The sequence below is a fragment of the Hyla sarda genome, chromosome 6, assembly GCF_029499605.1.
Source record: "Hyla sarda isolate aHylSar1 chromosome 6, aHylSar1.hap1, whole genome shotgun sequence".
Classification (NCBI taxonomy): domain Eukaryota; kingdom Metazoa; phylum Chordata; class Amphibia; order Anura; family Hylidae; genus Hyla; species Hyla sarda.
Genome location: NC_079194.1, coordinates 74,811,576 through 74,831,060, shown reverse-complemented (window position 1 = coordinate 74,831,060; position 19,485 = coordinate 74,811,576). Strand labels below are relative to the sequence as shown.

The 19,485-nt window shown below is 44.5% G+C and overlaps 1 protein-coding gene across 6 annotated transcripts in view; it reads right to left on the bottom strand.

The window, feature by feature from the left end:
• Positions 1–19,485, bottom strand: part of LOC130275782 (inter-alpha-trypsin inhibitor heavy chain H3-like) — a 115,822-nt gene that overhangs the window by 44,324 nt on the left and 52,013 nt on the right. For all 6 annotated transcript variants that reach the window (XR_008844899.1, XM_056524185.1, XM_056524182.1 and 3 more), the window contains 2 exons: positions 2,482–2,607; positions 753–934 (listed from right to left, as the gene is read on the bottom strand). Coding sequence is in view for 5 of the 6 variants with exons in the window: in XM_056524185.1 (XP_056380160.1) it covers positions 753–934; positions 2,482–2,607 (308 nt within the window). In the remaining variant the exon portion in view is untranslated. The remainder of the gene's footprint in view (positions 1–752; positions 935–2,481; positions 2,608–19,485) is intronic.

The following is a 19,485-nucleotide window of genomic DNA, read 5'->3' as shown; positions in this document are numbered from 1 at the left end:
AGAAAAAAAAACCATACGTTTTTAAAAATGTTGTCCATTTTTAATGGGAGGGGTCTTGGGTGGGGACTTTAGGATTCAAATGCACATGTGCAAAGTAAAAACGTATACGTTTTTCCCATATGGAACCGTATACATGTGCGTTTCCCATTGACGTCCATGTTAAAAAAAATTTAAACCGGAGTCAAAAACGTGGTTGACCACGATTTTGTCTCCGGTTTAAAAACCGTACTGCAACCGCATACGTTTTTTATAACATGGACGTCAATGGGAAACGCACATGTATACGGTTCGATACGGGAAAAACGTATACATATACGTATAGTTATTTCTGTCCAGGAGGACAAATCCACAATAATAGGAGATCCTTTTTGACCTTTGCTATGGGGTCCCCTCTTTTGTATGTACACCACTTCTTAGCAGATCCCTAAATCAAAATCTTTAGCCCCTAAAACACACCTCTAGACAAAACTCTATATCTAAAGTCCCCAGACCAGACCCCACAAATAAATAGATCCCAGAATAAATGAATACTTCTGAACAGACCCAAAAATACAGCCCCTAAACACATGCATACCATAGACCAAACCCCCTAAATATATATGCAGACCACAAAGCATGTCCCCTAAAAAAATACAGACCCCCAGTAGTACTCAGACCAGTCTCCTCTAAATTTAGTAAAATATAAGATCCCCTAAATATTAGATTATGGTCTTCCAAAATTATTGATAACCATACACAATATAAAAATGTACCTGCAACTGTAAAGCTGCATCTGAGTCCTCATATATGCGACGGGCAATTCCTGAATTTTCCAGAGCTAACTTCTCCAGAAAAGGATAATTAACACTTTGACCAAAACCAAGACTGTACAAGGTGTATCTTCCTTGAATGGCTTTCTTTGCATTCTCCTGGATTTTTGCAGGGTTAGATTCACCTTAGATGAAAGAAGTATATATTTTTTTATTTGGTTTTAATTGTGTGTTTATATAAAGTGCGTATAATTTTTTTCTCAATGATGTAGGAGAGAAGACCAGTGAGTTGGGAATTCATCACTGTATAGGTAATAGAGGCTTTTTACTACATTAAAGGGGTTTTCCCATTTTGTCAAATTGACTTTCTGGCCATCTCCGCCTGGGGTGGTTGGGAAAGCTAAAAGCAGCTGGGGTGGGGAAGTTATGCTATTTTCACAACTCCAATTAAAGTCAGTGGGAATTGCATAAAAATTACAATTTGGCTGCTTCTGGCTTTCCTGACCACCCAGGCGGAGGTGGTCGGTAAGTCGATTTGACAAAAAGGGACAACTCCATTAATTTAGTAAAAAGCCTGCACAACTTATTGGTCTTCCCTCTTTAATTGGAGTTGTGCAAACAAAGTATCTTAATGGCCGCAAACTGGCTAGAAGAGGCCGGAAAGTTGATTTGATGAGATGGGACAACCCCTTTTACAGCTCATGAACATCATGTTGTGCGCACTAACTGTGCATATTAGCACAGAGAAGCTCTGTACCTCCATCACACATCCATAAGTACTGTTTAAGTTACTTTAAAGAGGACAAACCCTCCAAAATGAAATAGCATTATCATTAAATAGCATAGGGTGTCCTGGCTAAACACCTATAAACATTTTTTTGGGATATGCCCTCCTGTTCCTGAGATATGAGGGTTTACAATTAGTTTGGCAATTCAGGGAATCATTCTGATGGGTGTAAACTTAATTTTAATAATAGGAGTAAATATGGTGACGGACAGGATTACACAGTTGGGGAGTGTGAATGTTTTACATTGAGGATGTGTGATCCCGAAATTGAGGATGTGTGATCCCGACTGTGTGATCCCGCCCATCTGACAGATACCATGAATTGTCAGATAAACTATAAAATGGGGTTAACCACAAGTCCTTTTTGGCAGCCATATTGGTTGCAGCCATAATCCCTAATTTAAAGGGATACTCCACCCCTAGACATCAACCAAAGGATAGGGGATAGGGTATAAGGTGTCTGATCATGGGGGTCCTGCAGCTGGGACCCCCGAGATCTCTGTGCAGCACCCGGCGTTCGTTTACAACTGCTGGGTGAAGGTGGCGGGGGTTGTGATGTCACAGCCATGCTCCATGTGACATCATGCCACGCCCCCACAATGCAAGTCTATGGCAGGGGGCGTGGTGGCCACCAAATCCCCTCCCATAGGCTTGCCTTAAGGGGGCGTGGCATCATGTTACAAGGGGGCATGGCCATGGCATCATGACCCTCACTGCCCGCTGCAAGCATTCGGAACAAAATGTTCCAAATTCTGGGGCAGCATAGTACCCCTTTAAGTATAAAATACACACTCTAGGGCCAATGTCTGATAAAGCTAGGAGACCCTGTTTACATGTATGATGTCAAGGCAGTATTGACTGTTCTCTGGCAGTTGGGGCAAATATACATAAACCTCAAAAAGCATGTAAAAAAAAATACATTCAAATTGCCTGTATTTAACTTACCGGCATTGGCTTCTCCGTCTGTGAGGAGAATGATAATGGAAACACTTCTCTCAGGAACCCTTTTAAAATCATGTGCTTTATTCAGCAGCTCAACAGCCATCAATACAGGGTCATTAATGTTTGTTACTACAATAAAACATAATTATTAAAATGTACCTGTTATGGTCTTGATATTGTTTTAATCCTCCGAGTTCACTGCCCCCATCATAATAAACCACCAGTTGCCTTTATTTTTATAATTTTTTTAGTTTTCTACCTTGATATTGTGCTGTATATTCTGCTCAGTCTCAGTCAGATGTACAGACATTACCCAGCAAGCGTGACATCATCTGAAGCCCTGCAGGGGAGAACTTCCGCCCTCTCTCTGCTATGCTGCGCTAAACATATAGCCTAGAGCAGTTCAATGTGTGATGAGCTGTGACTGGCTGAAACCCCACATCAGCTCTGAACTCTAACTGGACAATACAGTGTGATCAGATCTGTCCAGCAGCTGCAAAAGGTAGCAGAAATATTCACAACTCTATAGCAGTGTTTTCCAACCAGGGTGCATCCAGCTGTTGCAAAACCAAAACTCCCAGCTTTTGCTGTCCAGGCATGCTGGGAGTTGGTTGTTGTTTTGCAACAGCTGGAGGCACACTGGCTGCTCTACAGTCTAGCTCCACTCAAAGGGAAAGGGAGCTGAAATATTCAGCACGCTACACTCTATCTGGCACACTGTGCTGAGCTGAGGTCCCACCTGCATTTCCTGACTTTTGTCTCTGCCAGGCTGCTGCAGGATACAATCTGCTAGGAGGACTGACCCCTAGTGGCCAAACTTTTAAGGGTTAATATAACACATAAAGTAAAAAAAAATTCTATAAAAAATACAGTCATGGCCGTAAATGTTGGCACCCCTGAAATTTTTCTAGAAAATGAAGTATTTCTCACAGAAAAGGATTGCTGTAACACATGTTTTGCTATACACATATTTATTCCCTTTGTGTGTATTGGAACTAAACCAAAAAGGGAGGGAAAAAAGCAAATTGCACATAATGTCACTCCAAACTCCAAAAATGGGCTGGACAAAATTATTGGCACCTTTAACTTAATATTTGGTTGCACACCATTTGTAAAAAATTACTGTAATCAGTGGCTTCCTATAACCATCAATAAGCTTCTTACACCTCTCAGCTGGAATATCGGACCACTCTTCCTTTGCAAACTGCTCCAGGTCTTTCTTATTGGAAGGCGCCTTTTCCCAACAGCAATTTTAAGATCCCTCCACAGGTGTTCAATGGGATTTAGATCTGGACTCATTGCTGCCACTTCAGAACTCTCCAGCGCTTTGTTGCCATCCATTTCTGGGTGCTTTTTGACATATGTTTGGGGTCATTGTCCTACTGGAAGACCAAAGATCTCAGACGCAAACCCAACTTTCTGACACTGGGCTGTGCAGTGCGAAAATCCTTTGGTAATCCTCAGATTTCATGATGCCTTGCATACATTCAAGGCACCCAATGCCAGAGGCAGCAAAACAACCCCAAAACATCATTGAACCTCCATCATATTTCACTGTAGGTACTGTGTTCTTTTCTTTTCATTCTGTTTTCGGTAAACAGTAGATCGATGTGCTTTACCAAAAAGCTCTATCTTCGTCTCATCTGTCGACAATACTTTTTTTCAGAAGGATTTTGGCTTACTCAAGTTTATTTTGGCAAAATGTAGTCTTGCTTTTTTATGTCTCTGTGTCAGCAGTGGGGTCCTTCTGGGTCTCCTGCCATAGCGTTTCATTTTATTTAAATGTCGACGGATAGTTTGCACTGACACTGATGCTCCCTGAGCCTGCAGGACAGCTTGAATATCTTTGGAACTTGTTTGGGGCTGCTTGTCCACCATACGGACTATTCTGCGTTGACACCTTTCATCAATTTTTCTCTTCTGTCCATGTCCAGGGAGATAATCAACAGTGCCATGGGTTGCAAACTTCTTGATAATGTTGCGCACTGTGGACAAAGGCAAATCTAGATCTCTGGAGATGGACTTGTAACCTTGAGATTCTCAAATTTTGTTTTTATTCTCAAGTCCTCAGACAGTTCTCTTCTCCTCTTTCTGTTGTCCATGCTTAGTGTGGATCACACAGACACACAATGCAAATACTAAGTGAACTTCTCTCCTTTTTATCTGCTTTCAGGTGTGATTCTTATATTGCCTATGATCCAAGTAGAAAAAGGATGGGAGGGGGGAACGCCAGCTCCACAATGGATAAAATGTAACCTTTAATGGTACATATAAAAAAATAGAATTGTCCAAAATTAACAAAAAAAGACAGAAAGTGCTCAGTGAGTTAAAACCCACGTCCACCGATGCGTTTCGGACCGTTAATAGTCGTTTAATCATGGTGCTGCATCCTCTCCGGACAACTGCCTTTTATATACTGAATTGTGTGTCAAAGTCACATGACAGACTACGTCACAAATTAGAACACAACTGTTACATAATCACTGCTAATTAGAGTATGGCATACAAATGATTTTTCACACAGAGCTTTATAATAATCAAAAGCAAAGGTAGACTCAAACTTAGTATATGTACGCTAAATCACTTTTGTAGTTCATACCTTTGGGATACCTTGTATCCAACATGAGTATCCAAAAGGCTTCACGCTTCATAAGGACACGTGACCAGTCTCCACCTCTTCGTGGTGGATGCACCCTTTCAATACCACACACTTCAATGGAAGACGCATCACCTTGGTGAATCTTGTAGATGTGTTTTGCTAGACCAGATAAAGACCGCAGATTAAAAGTCGCAGCATGTGAACTATGGAAGTGCTCATAAATACGTCTTTTTATCTTTCTGGTGGTACACCCCACGTATTGCACTTTGCACACCCCACATGTTGCTAAGTAGATAACATGTGTAGTATCACAATTAATGAAAGTTTTTATTAGATATCTATTTCCATTTATAGCCGATACAAACTCTGTTGACTTGGCAACATGCTTGCATAAGTTGCATCTGGTACGTGCACACCTAAAAAAGCCCTTAAGGTGAAGCCAGGTATCCGAAGGCTCATTATTTGATATATCACTCGGTGATAACTGATTGCATTCTGCTCTCGTGCTCCCTGCAGATATATCTCCTTGACTTAATGGTGCTTATGGTGAGCTGGAGTCTCCTTTTTTTGTTCTTACTGTTTTTTGCTCTGAAATACCATAATTGACTTACGTGCTTATCAACAGATGTTATGCTAGTTATATTTTTTATGTCAAGGATTTTTTTGTACAATTAAAATTACATACATACAAGTTTTGTGATATACCTAATCACGGTATACCAGAGTTTAACTACAATTTTTGATTAAGTGCTACCATGGAATCCAATCCAGGACCTGCTGTTGCTAGTAGTGACCAATTTTCTGGACTAAGCCTAGACAATACAGTAGGTCTAAATAAAGTCACCAACCTTTTTTCCAAAGAGAATAATTCCTCATTTCCTTTCAATATCCGCAAACTCGTGTGGGACCTAGAACACCAAAAAACCCAACAGCTCCGGTTGTGGTGGGATGCAACAACTCTCAAACAATATGTTGAAAACCAAATGGTACCCCGAGGGTTAACAATAAAAAAAAAATCTGAATGTTCCTTTAAACTTATAAACATACTAATAGAGCGTGAACGGCAGATGACGTTTTTGGGTCACATGACGGCATGACGTAACGCCGTCAGCTCCGGGCATCCGGACCGGCCCCTCACCCGTCGAACGCTGCTATGAAAAACTCCTGCTACCCTGCCCTGGCTTCCCCCCTCCTCCCCCCTCCTCTCAATGAAGATGTGCCGCTGATCGAGCTCCCTCATCGGAGGACAGGATCCGGACACGATCGGGCGATGTTACGCTCAGGCACAGCTGAGCCAGTTCAGGCTCCTGGAGAGGGGCCTGACAGCTTCATGGTTAGTGGCTGGATGGGGTCATGTGATCCAACAGACATGTGACTCAGTGTTCCAGGAAGACGCCGAGGCAGGACAAGAGGCACAGGAGCCTGCACCAAGGGCTGGAGGAGTGTGTGGAGACAGATTGAGCCAGTGAAAGACTGTAAGTGGAGATAAGTTACTCTATATGCTGCTGCACTGATGGTGGGGCTCCGCTGCGTTATGTGAATGCTAGCTCTCCTCGGGATAATCGAGCTCTCTAGGCTATATTATGATATTATGATTAGTGGCTCAACCAGTACTATGGAAAATGCTATGGAAAATGTTTGCCAGGGGAATACCAGGGTATGTCCCTCTTTCCACTATAGGAGGTGTCATGGAGGGATGCACGGAGAAATAGTGAGGCATCCCTGGTATCCTTTATGGGGACGCTGGACTTGGTTGTTCTGACAGCCTCGGCACGAACCAAGCTAGAGGGGGCTGGATGTGATGGCATACCTACCTCATTTGGAGCTCTGATGATCTCTACCAGTACATTTGCTTATTCGCCTGTCTTTACTTCTTTTCCCCCAGCAAGTGAGAGGTGGTGGATTGTACGCATTTCTGGTCTGGGAACTGAATATACTGCAGAACTGTGAGTCTCGTTTGTTCTTTCCTCTTTTTTTTTTTTTTTTCTCTCTTTTTCCTATCTGCTCCACCTCAGGCTATTAAAAGAGGAGCATGGTAAGAATTAAGAACTCTCTCCAAATACATCTTTATTAAAACACTTTCCCGTATTGTGCTTAATTATAGACTTTCGGCTCCAGGTGTTGCCATGCCTCCCAAAGTCAATGCCAGAAAATCTATTGGGGGGGGGGGGGAGTGATGCCCCACATAATACAAGAATGGATAAATTCCTGAAGTCCCCACTTGATAATATCAAAACTAGGAACCAAAAACAAGTGGGACAAGAACAAGAACATCATAATACTATGGGTGGATCAAGATTTACTATATTACAGTCAGGAGATGACTTGCCAGAGGTGGAAGGGGGGAATTTAGACTCACAGGTTCTGAAATCTATTATGAACGGGGTTGAAAAATGTAATAAGTCACTGGAGGACCTAACATCACAAATGGGTGCTTTAAGTGCGGAGGCCTCCTTTATAAGAGAAGACACCAACAAGATTAAAGATAGAGTTAAGCAGATAGAAAAAGCAGTTCCACGTATGGAAAAAGAGCTGGGCGAGATGCGAAAGGAGCGGGAAGTTCTGAAAGAGGATAACAAATATTTTAGAGAAAAGCTGTCAGACTTAGTGGACAGATCAAGACGTAATAATGTACGAATTGTGGGGATCCCGGAGGGTGAAGAAGGGGAAAACCCAACATCCTACATTGAAAAATGGTTGAAGGAGGTTGCTGGGGAATCCCTACTTACAAATTTATTTCATGTCGAGAGGGCCCACAGGATCCCCATGAAAAAGCCTGCTCCGGGTCTCGCGCCAAGAACGCTCTTGGTCAAACTATTATGCTCTCAAGATAGAGACTGCCTTTTGAAATTGTCAAGAGAAAAGGGAGCAATTCCAGTCGGCAACTCTAGGGTGTTCATGTACCCGGACTTCTCAAGAGATACCCAGCGTAGAAGAATGGCCTTTAACCCTGTTAAAAAGAGACTGCATGCGGCCGGCATTAAATTCTCTCTTTTGTTCCCCGCCAGACTGAGGATAACATTTGAGGAAAGGGTGTATTTCTTCACTAGTGACGATGAGACCAGTAAATGGCTGGAGGAGAGGGGATTGTAGGAGTGGTAAGGGAAGCAGAAATTATGTAGAAGGTGGTGGAGGGGGGGTCCGGAGGGAGGGGGCATAGTGCAGTTTAGAGATTCGTGGGTATCACGAGTCAACAGAGGGGGGGGGGGGTTGAGGGGAGGATGGGAGGTTGGGGGGAGGGTTGGGGAAGAGGGTTGGGGAGGGCTGAGGCACTACCAGCTGGGATGCACCCCATAGCGAGAAGTGGAGCCTGTCGGTTCCGGAAAAAAGAACTGAAAAATGTTTATATCTAAGAATAACAGTAATAAAATATTAATATGGAATGTGAGAGGGTTAGAAAACAGGAGTAAACGGGTAGCAATATTCGATAGAATAAACAAGCATCTCCCAGAGACCCACCTGACTAAGGATTCGCTGAATATCCTAAGTAAGGGCTGGATAAAGGAAGCTTTCCATTCTACTTTTTCAGAATATTCCTCAGGGGTCTCAGTCTTAATCCATAAGGCTGTAAACATGCAAGTGTTAAACTCTCTAATCGATCATAGAGGTAGATTTGTATTTCTCTATGTTAAATGGGAGGGTAGGTTATCTATCTTAGCATTTACATACATCCCCCCTCCCTTTTCAACAAAAGTATTTCAAGTCTTAATGGATTTTCAAATGGATAAAGAGTTTACTGACCTTTGGGTAATGGGTGATATGAATGGCATCATGAATAAGGATCTTGACTGGCAGGGTAGAAATTTGGGAAATAATAATACTCTGCTTTATAGCTGGTGTCAGGAGGTGGGATGGGAGGATGCTTGGCGAAAGTTATACCCGTATAAGAAGAAATTCTCTTGTTATAATGCCACTCACAAAACAGCCTCCAGAATTGATCATGTCCTTGTTAATAATGCAGGTCTAATTTTTACTCATAAAATAGTGTATGAGCCTGGGTGTGTGTCAGATCACACAATGTTAGTCTGTTATATTAAAAAGGAGAGGAAGACACAAGAAGCCTCTAGGAGTATGTATATAAATCCCCACTGGTTAAAAATTGAGGATGTAACAAAGGGGGTAAGCTCCGAAATTAGAGAATTTTGGGAAATAAACAAAAGCACAGCTGATACTCTGATAGTATGGGATACACTAAAAGCTTTCTTGAGGGGGCTTCTCATTAGGAATATCGCCAGGTTTAAAAGGAAATGTAAGGAGAAGGAAAACGCGATAATTGGGAAAATAGTGGCAGCCGAAAATACATATGGTATTAATCCTAACTCGGAGAACTGGGATCATCTTAAAAAGCTGCAAGACCTGAACAGTAAAATTGCCCTAGAGAAGGCTCAACACGCTATTTTTTTCAGGAAACAGAGACAATATGTTGAAACAGGTAAACCAAACAAAACACTTATGGGAATTATTAATCAGAAAGGGAAAAAAAACTATTATTGGGATAAAAAATAAAGAGGGTAGGGAATGTACTAAACAGGAGGAAATAACAAGTGTGGCAACCCAATTTTACCAGGATTTATACTCGAGGGAAAGCTTTGTGTCAGATGATGAAATTGAAATTTTTTTTGAAGAAAATAGGGCTCCCTAGTATCAGCGAGGAAGAAAAGGTGAAAATGGGGGAAGAGATTAGTATAGGAGAAATGGAAGCTGCCCTAAAGTCCTTTGTACATAACTCCGCCCCGGGCTCGGATGGTCTGGTCTTTGAAGTTTATAAATGTTTTGGGGGTGTGCTACTGCCATACCTTTTAGAGGTTTATAATGAATCCTTGAGTAGGGGGGAGTTATCCCCAACTATGGCTGAAGCCATCATTGTATTGATTCCTAAGAAAGGTAGGGAAAGTGGCGTAATGGATGATTTTAGGCCAATTTCACTCCTAAACACAGACCAGAAAATACTAGCTAAAATTTAGGCCAGGCGCTTGCAACGAGTGATGGATAAGCTAATAGGGAAGGAACAGAAAGGATTTATGCAGGGAAGAAATATCTATAACAATATTAGAAGAGTTTTTCTTAATATGCAGGCAAGGGGTGAGGGGGGCTCCCACTCAATCCTGTCTCTTGACGCTCAAAAAGCGTTTGACAGGGTGGAGTGGGGCTTCCTCTTCAACCCCTTAAGGACTCAGGGTTTTTCCGTTTTTGCACTTTCGTTTTTTCCTCCTTACCTTTTAAAAATCATAACCCTTTCAATTTTCCACCTAAAAATCCATATTATGGCTTATTTTTTGTGTCGCCAATTCTACTTTGCAGTGACATTAGTCATTTTACCCAAAAATGCACGGCGAAACGGAAAAAAAAATCATTGTGCGACAAAATCGAAAAAAAAACCCATTTTGTAACTTTTGGGAGCATATTTCGGTAAAAATTACACCTTATCATTATTACACCTTATCATTATTCTGTAGGTCCATACGGTTAAAATGATACCCTACTTATATAGGTTTGATTTTGTCGCACTTCTGGAAAAAATCATAACTACATGCAGGAAAATTTATATGTTTAAAAATGTCATCTTCTGACCCCTATAACTTGATCTGAAGTTTTTATCGGTATGATTTTTGTTTTGATCGGACTTTTTGATCACTTTTTATTCATTTTTTAATGTTATAAAAAGTGACCAAAATACGCTTTTTTGGACTTTGGAATTTTTTTGCGCGTACGCCATTGACCGTACGGCTTAATTAATGATATATTTTTATAGTTCGGACATTTACGCACGCGGCGATACCACATATGTTTCTTTATTTATTTTTTTACACTGTTTTATTTTTTTTATGGGAAAAGGGGGGTGATTCAAACTTTTATTAGGGAAGGGGTTAAATGACCTTTATTAACACTTTTTTTAAACTTTTTTTTTGCAGTGTTATAGGTCCCATAGGGACCTATAACACTGCACACACTGATCGCTCATCCTGATCACAGGCGTGTATTAACACGCATGTGATCAGCATTATTGACGCTTGACTGTTCCTGCCTGGATCTCAGGCACGGAGCAGTCATTCGTCGATCGGACACCGAGGAGGCAGGTAAGAGCCCTCCCGGTGTCCGATCAGCTGTTCGGGATGCCGCGATTTCACCGCGGCGGTTCCGAACAGCCCGACTGAGCAGCCGGGATACTTTCAGTTTCACTTTAGAAGCGGCGGTCAGCTTTGACCGCCGCTTCTAAAGGGTTAATACCGCACATCGCCGCGATCGGCAATGTGTGGTATTAGCCGCGGGTTCCGGCCGTTGATTAGCGCCGGGACCGACGCGATATGATGCGGGATCGCGTCGCGATCCCGCTTCATATCGCGGGAGCCGGCGCAGGACGTAAATATATGTCCTGCGTCGTTAAGGGGTTAAAATAATAGAACATATGAATCTTGGAGAAGGCTTCTTACAGGGGCTTAGGGCCCTATATAGATCCCCCAAAGCCAAAGTTAATATTAATAATATTATTTCCCGGGAGGTAGTGACGCTGCAGAGAGGAACTAGGCAGGGATGCCCTCTATCACCGCTCCTGTTCTCCCTCTTCATTGAACCACTTGCGCAGTTGATTAGATCTTCCAGCTTGTTTGATGGGTTTGGTGTCGAGGGAGAGGAGGAGAAAATACTGCTTTATGCAGACGATGTTGTATTGTTTGTCACAGATCCAGGAAAAAAGCTTGTTAGTATTATTGATTTGATAAAGGATTTTGGTAAATATTCTGGCTTTCAGATGAACTGGAATAAATCTGGATTATTAATGTTGTCAGGTGATAGCCAGGGCTGCCAGGGAGTGATACATGTTTTGCAGGAAAACGAGGCCCTGGAATACCTAGGAATTAAGATTTCGAGAAATATAGAAGAGTTTGCCCAGTTGAGTATTACTCCATTGAGACAGAAAGTAAGAAATAAAATTCAAATATGGAAAAAGTTGCGTATGAATATCGCTGAAAGAACTACTCTGATAAAGACAATTATTTTCCCTATGGTTTTGCATGTGATTAGAGCAGCACCAGTTTGGTTAGGGGAACACCATTTTAATAAAATACAGAGTGAGATTAATGATTTTTTATGGGATGGGAAACAAACACGGATGAAACACACATTTCTGAGTCCTCCCTTGAGTAGTGGTGGTTTGGGTATACCAAATATGCAACTGTATTATATAGCGGCACAAATTGAATACATGATAAAGGAAGATGATGTTTTAAAATTTTTTTTTTCTAAATTAGGTATTAGGGGGGATAGCACTTTGGAGTTAATTGAAGGGGGAAGATGTATGCACAGGGGAAAAATCCCCACCTGTAATATGTTTAATAAAGTATGGAGATTCACGAGACGTTTATTAGGGATTAAGGGTAGTATGCACTACACACTAATGTGGGGTAATGGAAATTTTCCAGAAATGTTGAAACTAAAGGAATATGTTAACTGGGAAAGAAACGGGGTTATTAGAGTTAAAGATTTTGTGATAGAAAGCACATTAAAAGAGTGGAAAACATTTAATAGGGAATTTAGTATTAGTCAGAGCGATTACTTTTCATACTTACAAATCAAAAGCGCTTTAGAGAAGGAGAAGAACAACCCTAGATGGGCAATAAATAGACATGAGTTAATTGACTACATGTTTGGGCTTCGGTCCTCCTCGACAAAGGTATTAGGTAACTTATATAAGGGCCTAGTTAGATTTTCCGTTGAAAAATTTCCTCCAAAGAGTAATGATAAATGGAAGCAAGTAGTAGGTCAGATCGATGGGGAAGAATGGAGGGAAGTATTTATAAATATTTCCCAATCATCTCTCAACATGAACCATAAAACCTCTATGATAAAGCTGATACATAGGATCCCATATACGCCGGGGTTCTTGTATAAGATAGGAAAAAGACTTGACTCTAAATGTCCGAAATGTAATATGGAAGGTGCGGATTTGTCACACATGGTGTGGAGCTGCCCAAAACTGCTTTCTTTTTGGACAGGGGTATACAAGATGGTAGAAACGAAATTGGGTACTAAGATAAGCTTTGATATTAAAACTGCCATTCTAGGGATAGGACTTAGGGTGCAGTGTAAGAACAGTTTTCTGATAAAAGCTTTCGGATTAGCTAGAATAATTATTCTTAGGAGATGGTTTGCTCCCCAGGGCCCATGTTGGGTTGAGTGGCAGAGGGAAGTTCAACAAATTAGAAGATTTGAAGCTATTTACTATCAGGGAAAAAAGAAAGGTCAAAAAGTTGAAAATGAGTGGAAGAAATGGGATGAGGCATCCTAGCTGGTAGTGGGTGGGGGGATAGGGGTGAGGGTGGGATTATTTATATTGTGTAAAGCGAATTTTGAAATGCATTATTGTAATTTTGTAATTTGAAATAAAAAAAAAAAAAGTGTGAACAAAAAAACTAAAAGAAATTGAAACTAATATAAGTGATCTTACACAGTCATTGGACAAATATAAAACTCATTCAGACATGACGGATTTACAAACAACCATGAATAAACATTTGCAAGAACTTGAGGAGGCAATAACTAATGTTAAAAAGACCAAATTCAACAGGGATCTCCGTGACTATGCCACGAACTCGGTGTACACCTGGCAAGGGCGTTTCCCAAACAGACAACCCCGGTCAATATTAAAGAAGAATACTAATCATAATGACCAGAAGTCACAAAGGAAGAGTGTAAACTTTAGTTCGTCAGACATAGATACCACCGACAATTGTACAGATATATCGGAGGAAGAATCGTCACACAGCACATCTACTTCTGTGAATGTGTCAAAAAACGGGAATGGCCCCACAGCAAAGTCGGTAAAAAAGAAAAACAAATACAAACCAAACGCAGGGGTGTCACGATGCCGGCTGGCAGGTAGTGGATCCTCTGTGCCAGAGAGGGATTGGCGTGGACCGTGCTAGAGGATCGGTTCTAAGTCACTACTGGTTTTCACCAGAGCCCGCCGCAAAGCGGGATGGTCTTGCTGCGGCGGTAGTGACCAGGTCGTATCCCCTAGCAACGGCTCAACCTCTCTGGCTGCTGAAGATAGGCGCGGTACAAGGGAGTAGACAGAAGCAAGGTCGGACGTAGCAGAAGGTCGGGGCAGGCAGCAAGGATCGTAGTCAGGGGCAACGGCAGAAGGTCTGGAATCACAGGCAAGGAACACACAAGGAACGCTTTCACTGGCACTAGGGCAACAAGATCCGGCGAGGGAGTGAAGGGGAAGTGAGGTGATATAGGGAAGTGCACAGGTGTAACCACTAATTGGAACCACTGCACCAATCAGCGGTGCAGTGGCCCTTTAAATCGCAAAGACCCGGCGCGCGCGCGCCCTAGGGAGCGGGGCCGCGCGCGCCGGGACAGAACTGACGGGGAGCGAGTAAGGTACGGGAGCCGGGGTGCGCATCGCGAGCGGGCGCTACCCGCATCGCGAATTGCATCCCGGCCGGAGGTAGTAACGCAGCGCCCCGGGTCCGTGGAACCGACCGGGGCGCTGCAGTGAGGGAAGTGTAGCGAGCGCTCCGGGGAGGAGCGGGGACCCGGAGCGCTCGGCGTAACAGTACCCCCCCCCTTGGGTCTCCCCCTCTTCTTGGGGCCTGAGAACCTGAGGATCAGACTTTTGTCCAGGATATTGTCCTCAGGTTCCCAGGACCTCTCTTCTGGACCACAACCCTCCCAATCCACTAAAAAAAAAGTTCTTCCCCTGACCTTTTTAGAGGCCAAAATCTCTTTGACAGAGAAGATGTCCGAGGAGCCGGAAACAGGAGTGGGAGGAACAGATTTAGGAGAAAAACGGTTGAGGATGAGAGGTTTAAGAAGAGAGACGTGAAAGGCATTAGGGATACGAAGAGAAGGAGGAAGAAGAAGTTTGTAAGAGACAGAATTAATTTGACACAAAACTTTAAAAGGACCAAGATAGCGTGGTCCCAACTTATAGCTCGGGACACGGAAACGGACATATTTAGCGGAGAGCCATACCTTGTCTCCAGGGGAAAAAATGGGAGGAGCTCTTCTTTTCTTATCTGCGAATCTCTTCATGCGAGAAGAAGCCTGTAAGAGAGAATTTTGGGTCTCTTTCCATATGGTGGAAAGATCACGAGAAATTTCATCCACAGCGGGCAGACCAGAGGGCAAGGGGGTAGGGAGGGGGGGAAGAGGGTGACGGCCGTACACCACGAAAAACGGAGATTTGGAGGAAGATTCAGAGATTCTGAAATTATACGAGAATTCGGCCCAAGGTAGAAGATCTGCCCAGTCATCCTGGCGGGAGGAAACAAAATGTCGTAAATAGTCACCCAAGATCTGGTTAATTCTCTCTACTTGTCCATTGGATTGAGGATGGTATGCAGAAGAAAAATTTAATTTAATCTTGAGTTGTTTACAGAGAGCCCTCCAGAATTTAGACACAAATTGGACGCCTCTATCCGAGACGATCTGTGTAGGCAACCCGTGAAGACGAAAAATGTGTACAAAAAATTGTTTAGCCAACTGAGGCGCTGAAGGAAGACCAGGAAGAGGGATGAAATGTGCCATTTTGGAGAATCGATCAACGACCACCCAAATAACAGTGTTGCCATGGGATGGGGGTAAGTCAGTAATAAAATCCATACCAATCAGAGACCAAGGTTGTTCGGGGACAGGTAGAGGATGAAGAAAACCAGCGGGCTTCTGGCGAGGAGTCTTATCCCGGGCACAGATAGTGCAGGCTCGCACAAAGTCCACCACATCAGTCTCTAGAGTCGGCCACCAATAGAAGCGAGAGATGAGTTGCACAGATTTCTTGATGCCCGCATGACCTGCGAGATGGGAGGAGTGACCCCATTTGAGGATCCCAAGGCGTTGGCGTGGAGAAACAAAGGTCTTTCCTGGAGGAGTTTGCCTGATGGAGGCTGGAGAAGTGGAAATCAGGCAGTCAGGAGGAATGATGTGTTGAGGAGAGAGTTCAATTTCAGAGGCATCTGAGGAACGAGAGAGAGCATCGGCCCTAATGTTTTTATCAGCAGGCCGAAAGTGAATTTCAAAATTAAATCGGGCAAAGAACAGAGACCACCTGGCCTGACGAGGATTCAGCCGTTGGGCAGACTGGAGGTAGGAGAGGTTCTTGTGATCGGTGTAAATAATAACTGGAAATCTTGATCCCTCCAGCAGATGCCTCCATTCCTCAAGTGCTAATTTAATGGCTAGAAGCTCTCGATCCCCGATGGAGTAGTTCCTCTCCGCCGGAGAGAAGGTCCTGGAAAAAAAACCACAAGTAACAGCATGCCCGGAAGAGTTTTTTTGTAGAAGGACAGCTCCAGCTCCCACTGAGGAGGCATCAACCTCCAATAGGAAGGGTTTAGATGGGTCAGGTCTGGAGAGCACGGGAGCCGAAGAAAAGGCAGACTTGAGTCGTTTAAAGGCGTCTTCCGCTTGAGGAGGCCAAGACTTGGGATCGGCATTTTTTTTTGTTAAAGCCACAATAGGAGCCACAATGGTAGAAAAATGTGGAATAAATTGCCTGTAATAATTGGCGAACCCCAAAAAACGTTGGATGGCACGGAGTCCGGAGGGGCGTGGCCAATCTAAGACGGCAGAGAGTTTATCTGGGTCCATTTGTAGTCCCTGGCCAGAGACCAAGTATCCTAGAAAAGGAAGAGATTGGCATTCAAACAGACATTTCTCTATTTTGGCATAGAGTTGATTATCACGAAGTCTCTGAAGAACCATACGGACATGCTGGCGGTGTTCTTCAAGATTGGCAGAAAAAATCAGGATATCGTCCAGATATACAACAACACAGGAGTATAGTAGATCACGAAAAATTTCATTAACAAAGTCTTGGAAGACGGCAGGGGCGTTGCATAGACCAAAGGGCATGACCAGATACTCAAAGTGTCCATCTCTGGTGTTAAATGCCGTTTTCCATTCATCCCCCTCTCTGATGCGGATGAGATTATAAGCACCTCTTAAGTCCAGTTTGGTAAAAATATGGGCACCTTGGAGACGATCAAAGAGTTCAGAGATGAGGGGTAGGGGGTAGCGGTTCTTAACCGTGATTTTATTAAGACCGCGGTAGTCAATGCAAGGACGTAGAGAGCCATCTTTTTTGGACACAAAGAAAAATCCGGCTCCGGCAGGAGAGGAGGATTTACGGATAAAGCCCTTTTTTAAATTTTCTTGGACGTATTCAGACATGGCAAGAGTCTCTGGGACGGACAGAGGATAGATTCTGCCCCGGGGTGGAGTAGTGCCCGGGAGGAGGTCAATGGGACAATCATAAGGCCTGTGAGGAGGTAGAGTCTCAGCTTGTTTTTTGCAAAAAACGTCCGCAAAGTCCATATAGGCCTTAGGGAGACCGGTTACATGAGGAAGCACAGGGACACGGCAAGGTTTACTGGGAACCGGTTTTAAGCAGTCCTTGGAACAAGAGGGCCCCCAACTCTTGATCTCCCCAGTGGACCAATCCAGGATTGGGGAATGGAGTTGAAGCCAGGGAAGTCCAAGAAGGATTTCAGAAGTGCAATTGGGGAGGACCAACAGTTCAATCCTCTCGTGATGAGATCCGATGCACATTAGAAGGGGCTCCGTGCGGAAACGTATAGTACAGTCCAATCTTTCATTGTTTACACAATTGATGTAGAGGGGTCTGGCGAGACTGGTCACCGGGATGTTGAACCTGTTGACGAGAGAGGCTAAGATGAAATTTCCTGCAGATCCAGAGTCCAGGAAGGCCACAGCAGAGAAGGAGAAGGCAGAGGCAGACATCCGCACAGGCACAGTAAGACGTGGAGAAGCAGAGTAGACATCAAGGACTGTCTCACCTTTGTGCGGAGTCAGCGGACGTCTTTCCAGGCGGGGAGGACGGATAGGACAATCCTTCAGGAAGTGTTCGGTACTAGCACAGTACAGGCAGAGATTCTCCATGCGGCGTCGTGTCCTCTCTTGGGGTGTCAGGCGAGACCGGTCGACCTGCATAGCCTCCACGGCGGGAGGCACAGGAACAGATTGCAGGGGACCAGAGGAGAGAGGAGCCGGGGAGAAGAAACGCCTCGTGCGAACAGAGTCCATATCCTGGCGGAGCTCCTGACGCCGTTCGGAAAAACGCATGTCAATGCGAGTGGCAAGATGGATGAGTTCATGTAGGTTAGCAGGGATTTCTCGTGCGGCCAGAACATCTTTAATGTTGCTGGATAGGCCTTTTTTAAAGGTCGCGCAGAGTGCCTCATTATTCCAGGATAATTCTGAAGCAAGGGTACGGAACTGTACGGCATACTCGCCAACGGAAGAATTACCCTGGACCAGGTTCAACAGGGCAGTCTCAGCAGAAGAGGCTCGGGCAGGTTCCTCAAAGACACTTCGAATTTCCGAGAAGAAGGAGTGTACAGAGGCAGTGACGGGGTCATTGCGGTCCCAGAGCGGTGTGGCCCAAGCCAGGGCTTTTCCAGACAGCAGGCTGACTACGAAAGCCACCTTAGACCTTTCAGTGGGGAACTGGTCCGACATCATCTCCAAGTGTAATGAACATTGGGAAAGAAAGCCACGGCAAAACTTAGAGTCCCCATCAAATTTATCCGGCAAGGATAGTCGTATTCCAGAAGCGGCCACTCGCTGCGGAGGAGGTACAGGAGCTGGCGGAGGAGATGATTGCTGGAGCTGTGGTAGTAACTGTTGTAGCATAACAGTCAGTTGAGACAGCTGTTGGCCTTGTTGCGCAATCTGTTGTGACTGCTGGGCGACCACCGTGGTGAGGTCAGCGACAACTGGCAGAGGAACTTCAGCGGGATCCATGGCCGGATCTACTGTCACGATGCCGGCTGGCAGGTAGTGGATCCTCTGTGCCAGAGAGGGATTGGCGTGGACCGTGCTAGAGGATCGGTTCTAAGTCACTACTGGTTTTCACCAGAGCCCGCCGCAAAGCGGGATGGTCTTGCTGCGGCGGTAGTGACCAGGTCGTATCCCCTAGCAACGGCTCAACCTCTCTGGCTGCTGAAGATAGGCGCGGTACAAGGGAGTAGACAGAAGCAAGGTCGGACGTAGCAGAAGGTCGGGGCAGGCAGCAAGGATCGTAGTCAGGGGCAACGGCAGAAGGTCTGGAATCACAGGCAAGGAACACACAAGGAACGCTTTCACTGGCACTAGGGCAACAAGATCCGGCGAGGGAGTGAAGGGGAAGTGAGGTGATATAGGGAAGTGCACAGGTGTAACCACTAATTGGAACCACTGCACCAATCAGCGGTGCAGTGGCCCTTTAAATCGCAAAGACCCGGCGCGCGCGCGCCCTAGGGAGCGGGGCCGCGCGCGCCGGGACAGAACTGACGGGGAGCGAGTAAGGTACGGGAGCCGGGGTGCGCATCGCGAGCGGGCGCTACCCGCATCGCGAATTGCATCCCGGCCGGAGGTAGTAACGCAGCGCCCCGGGTCCGTGGAAC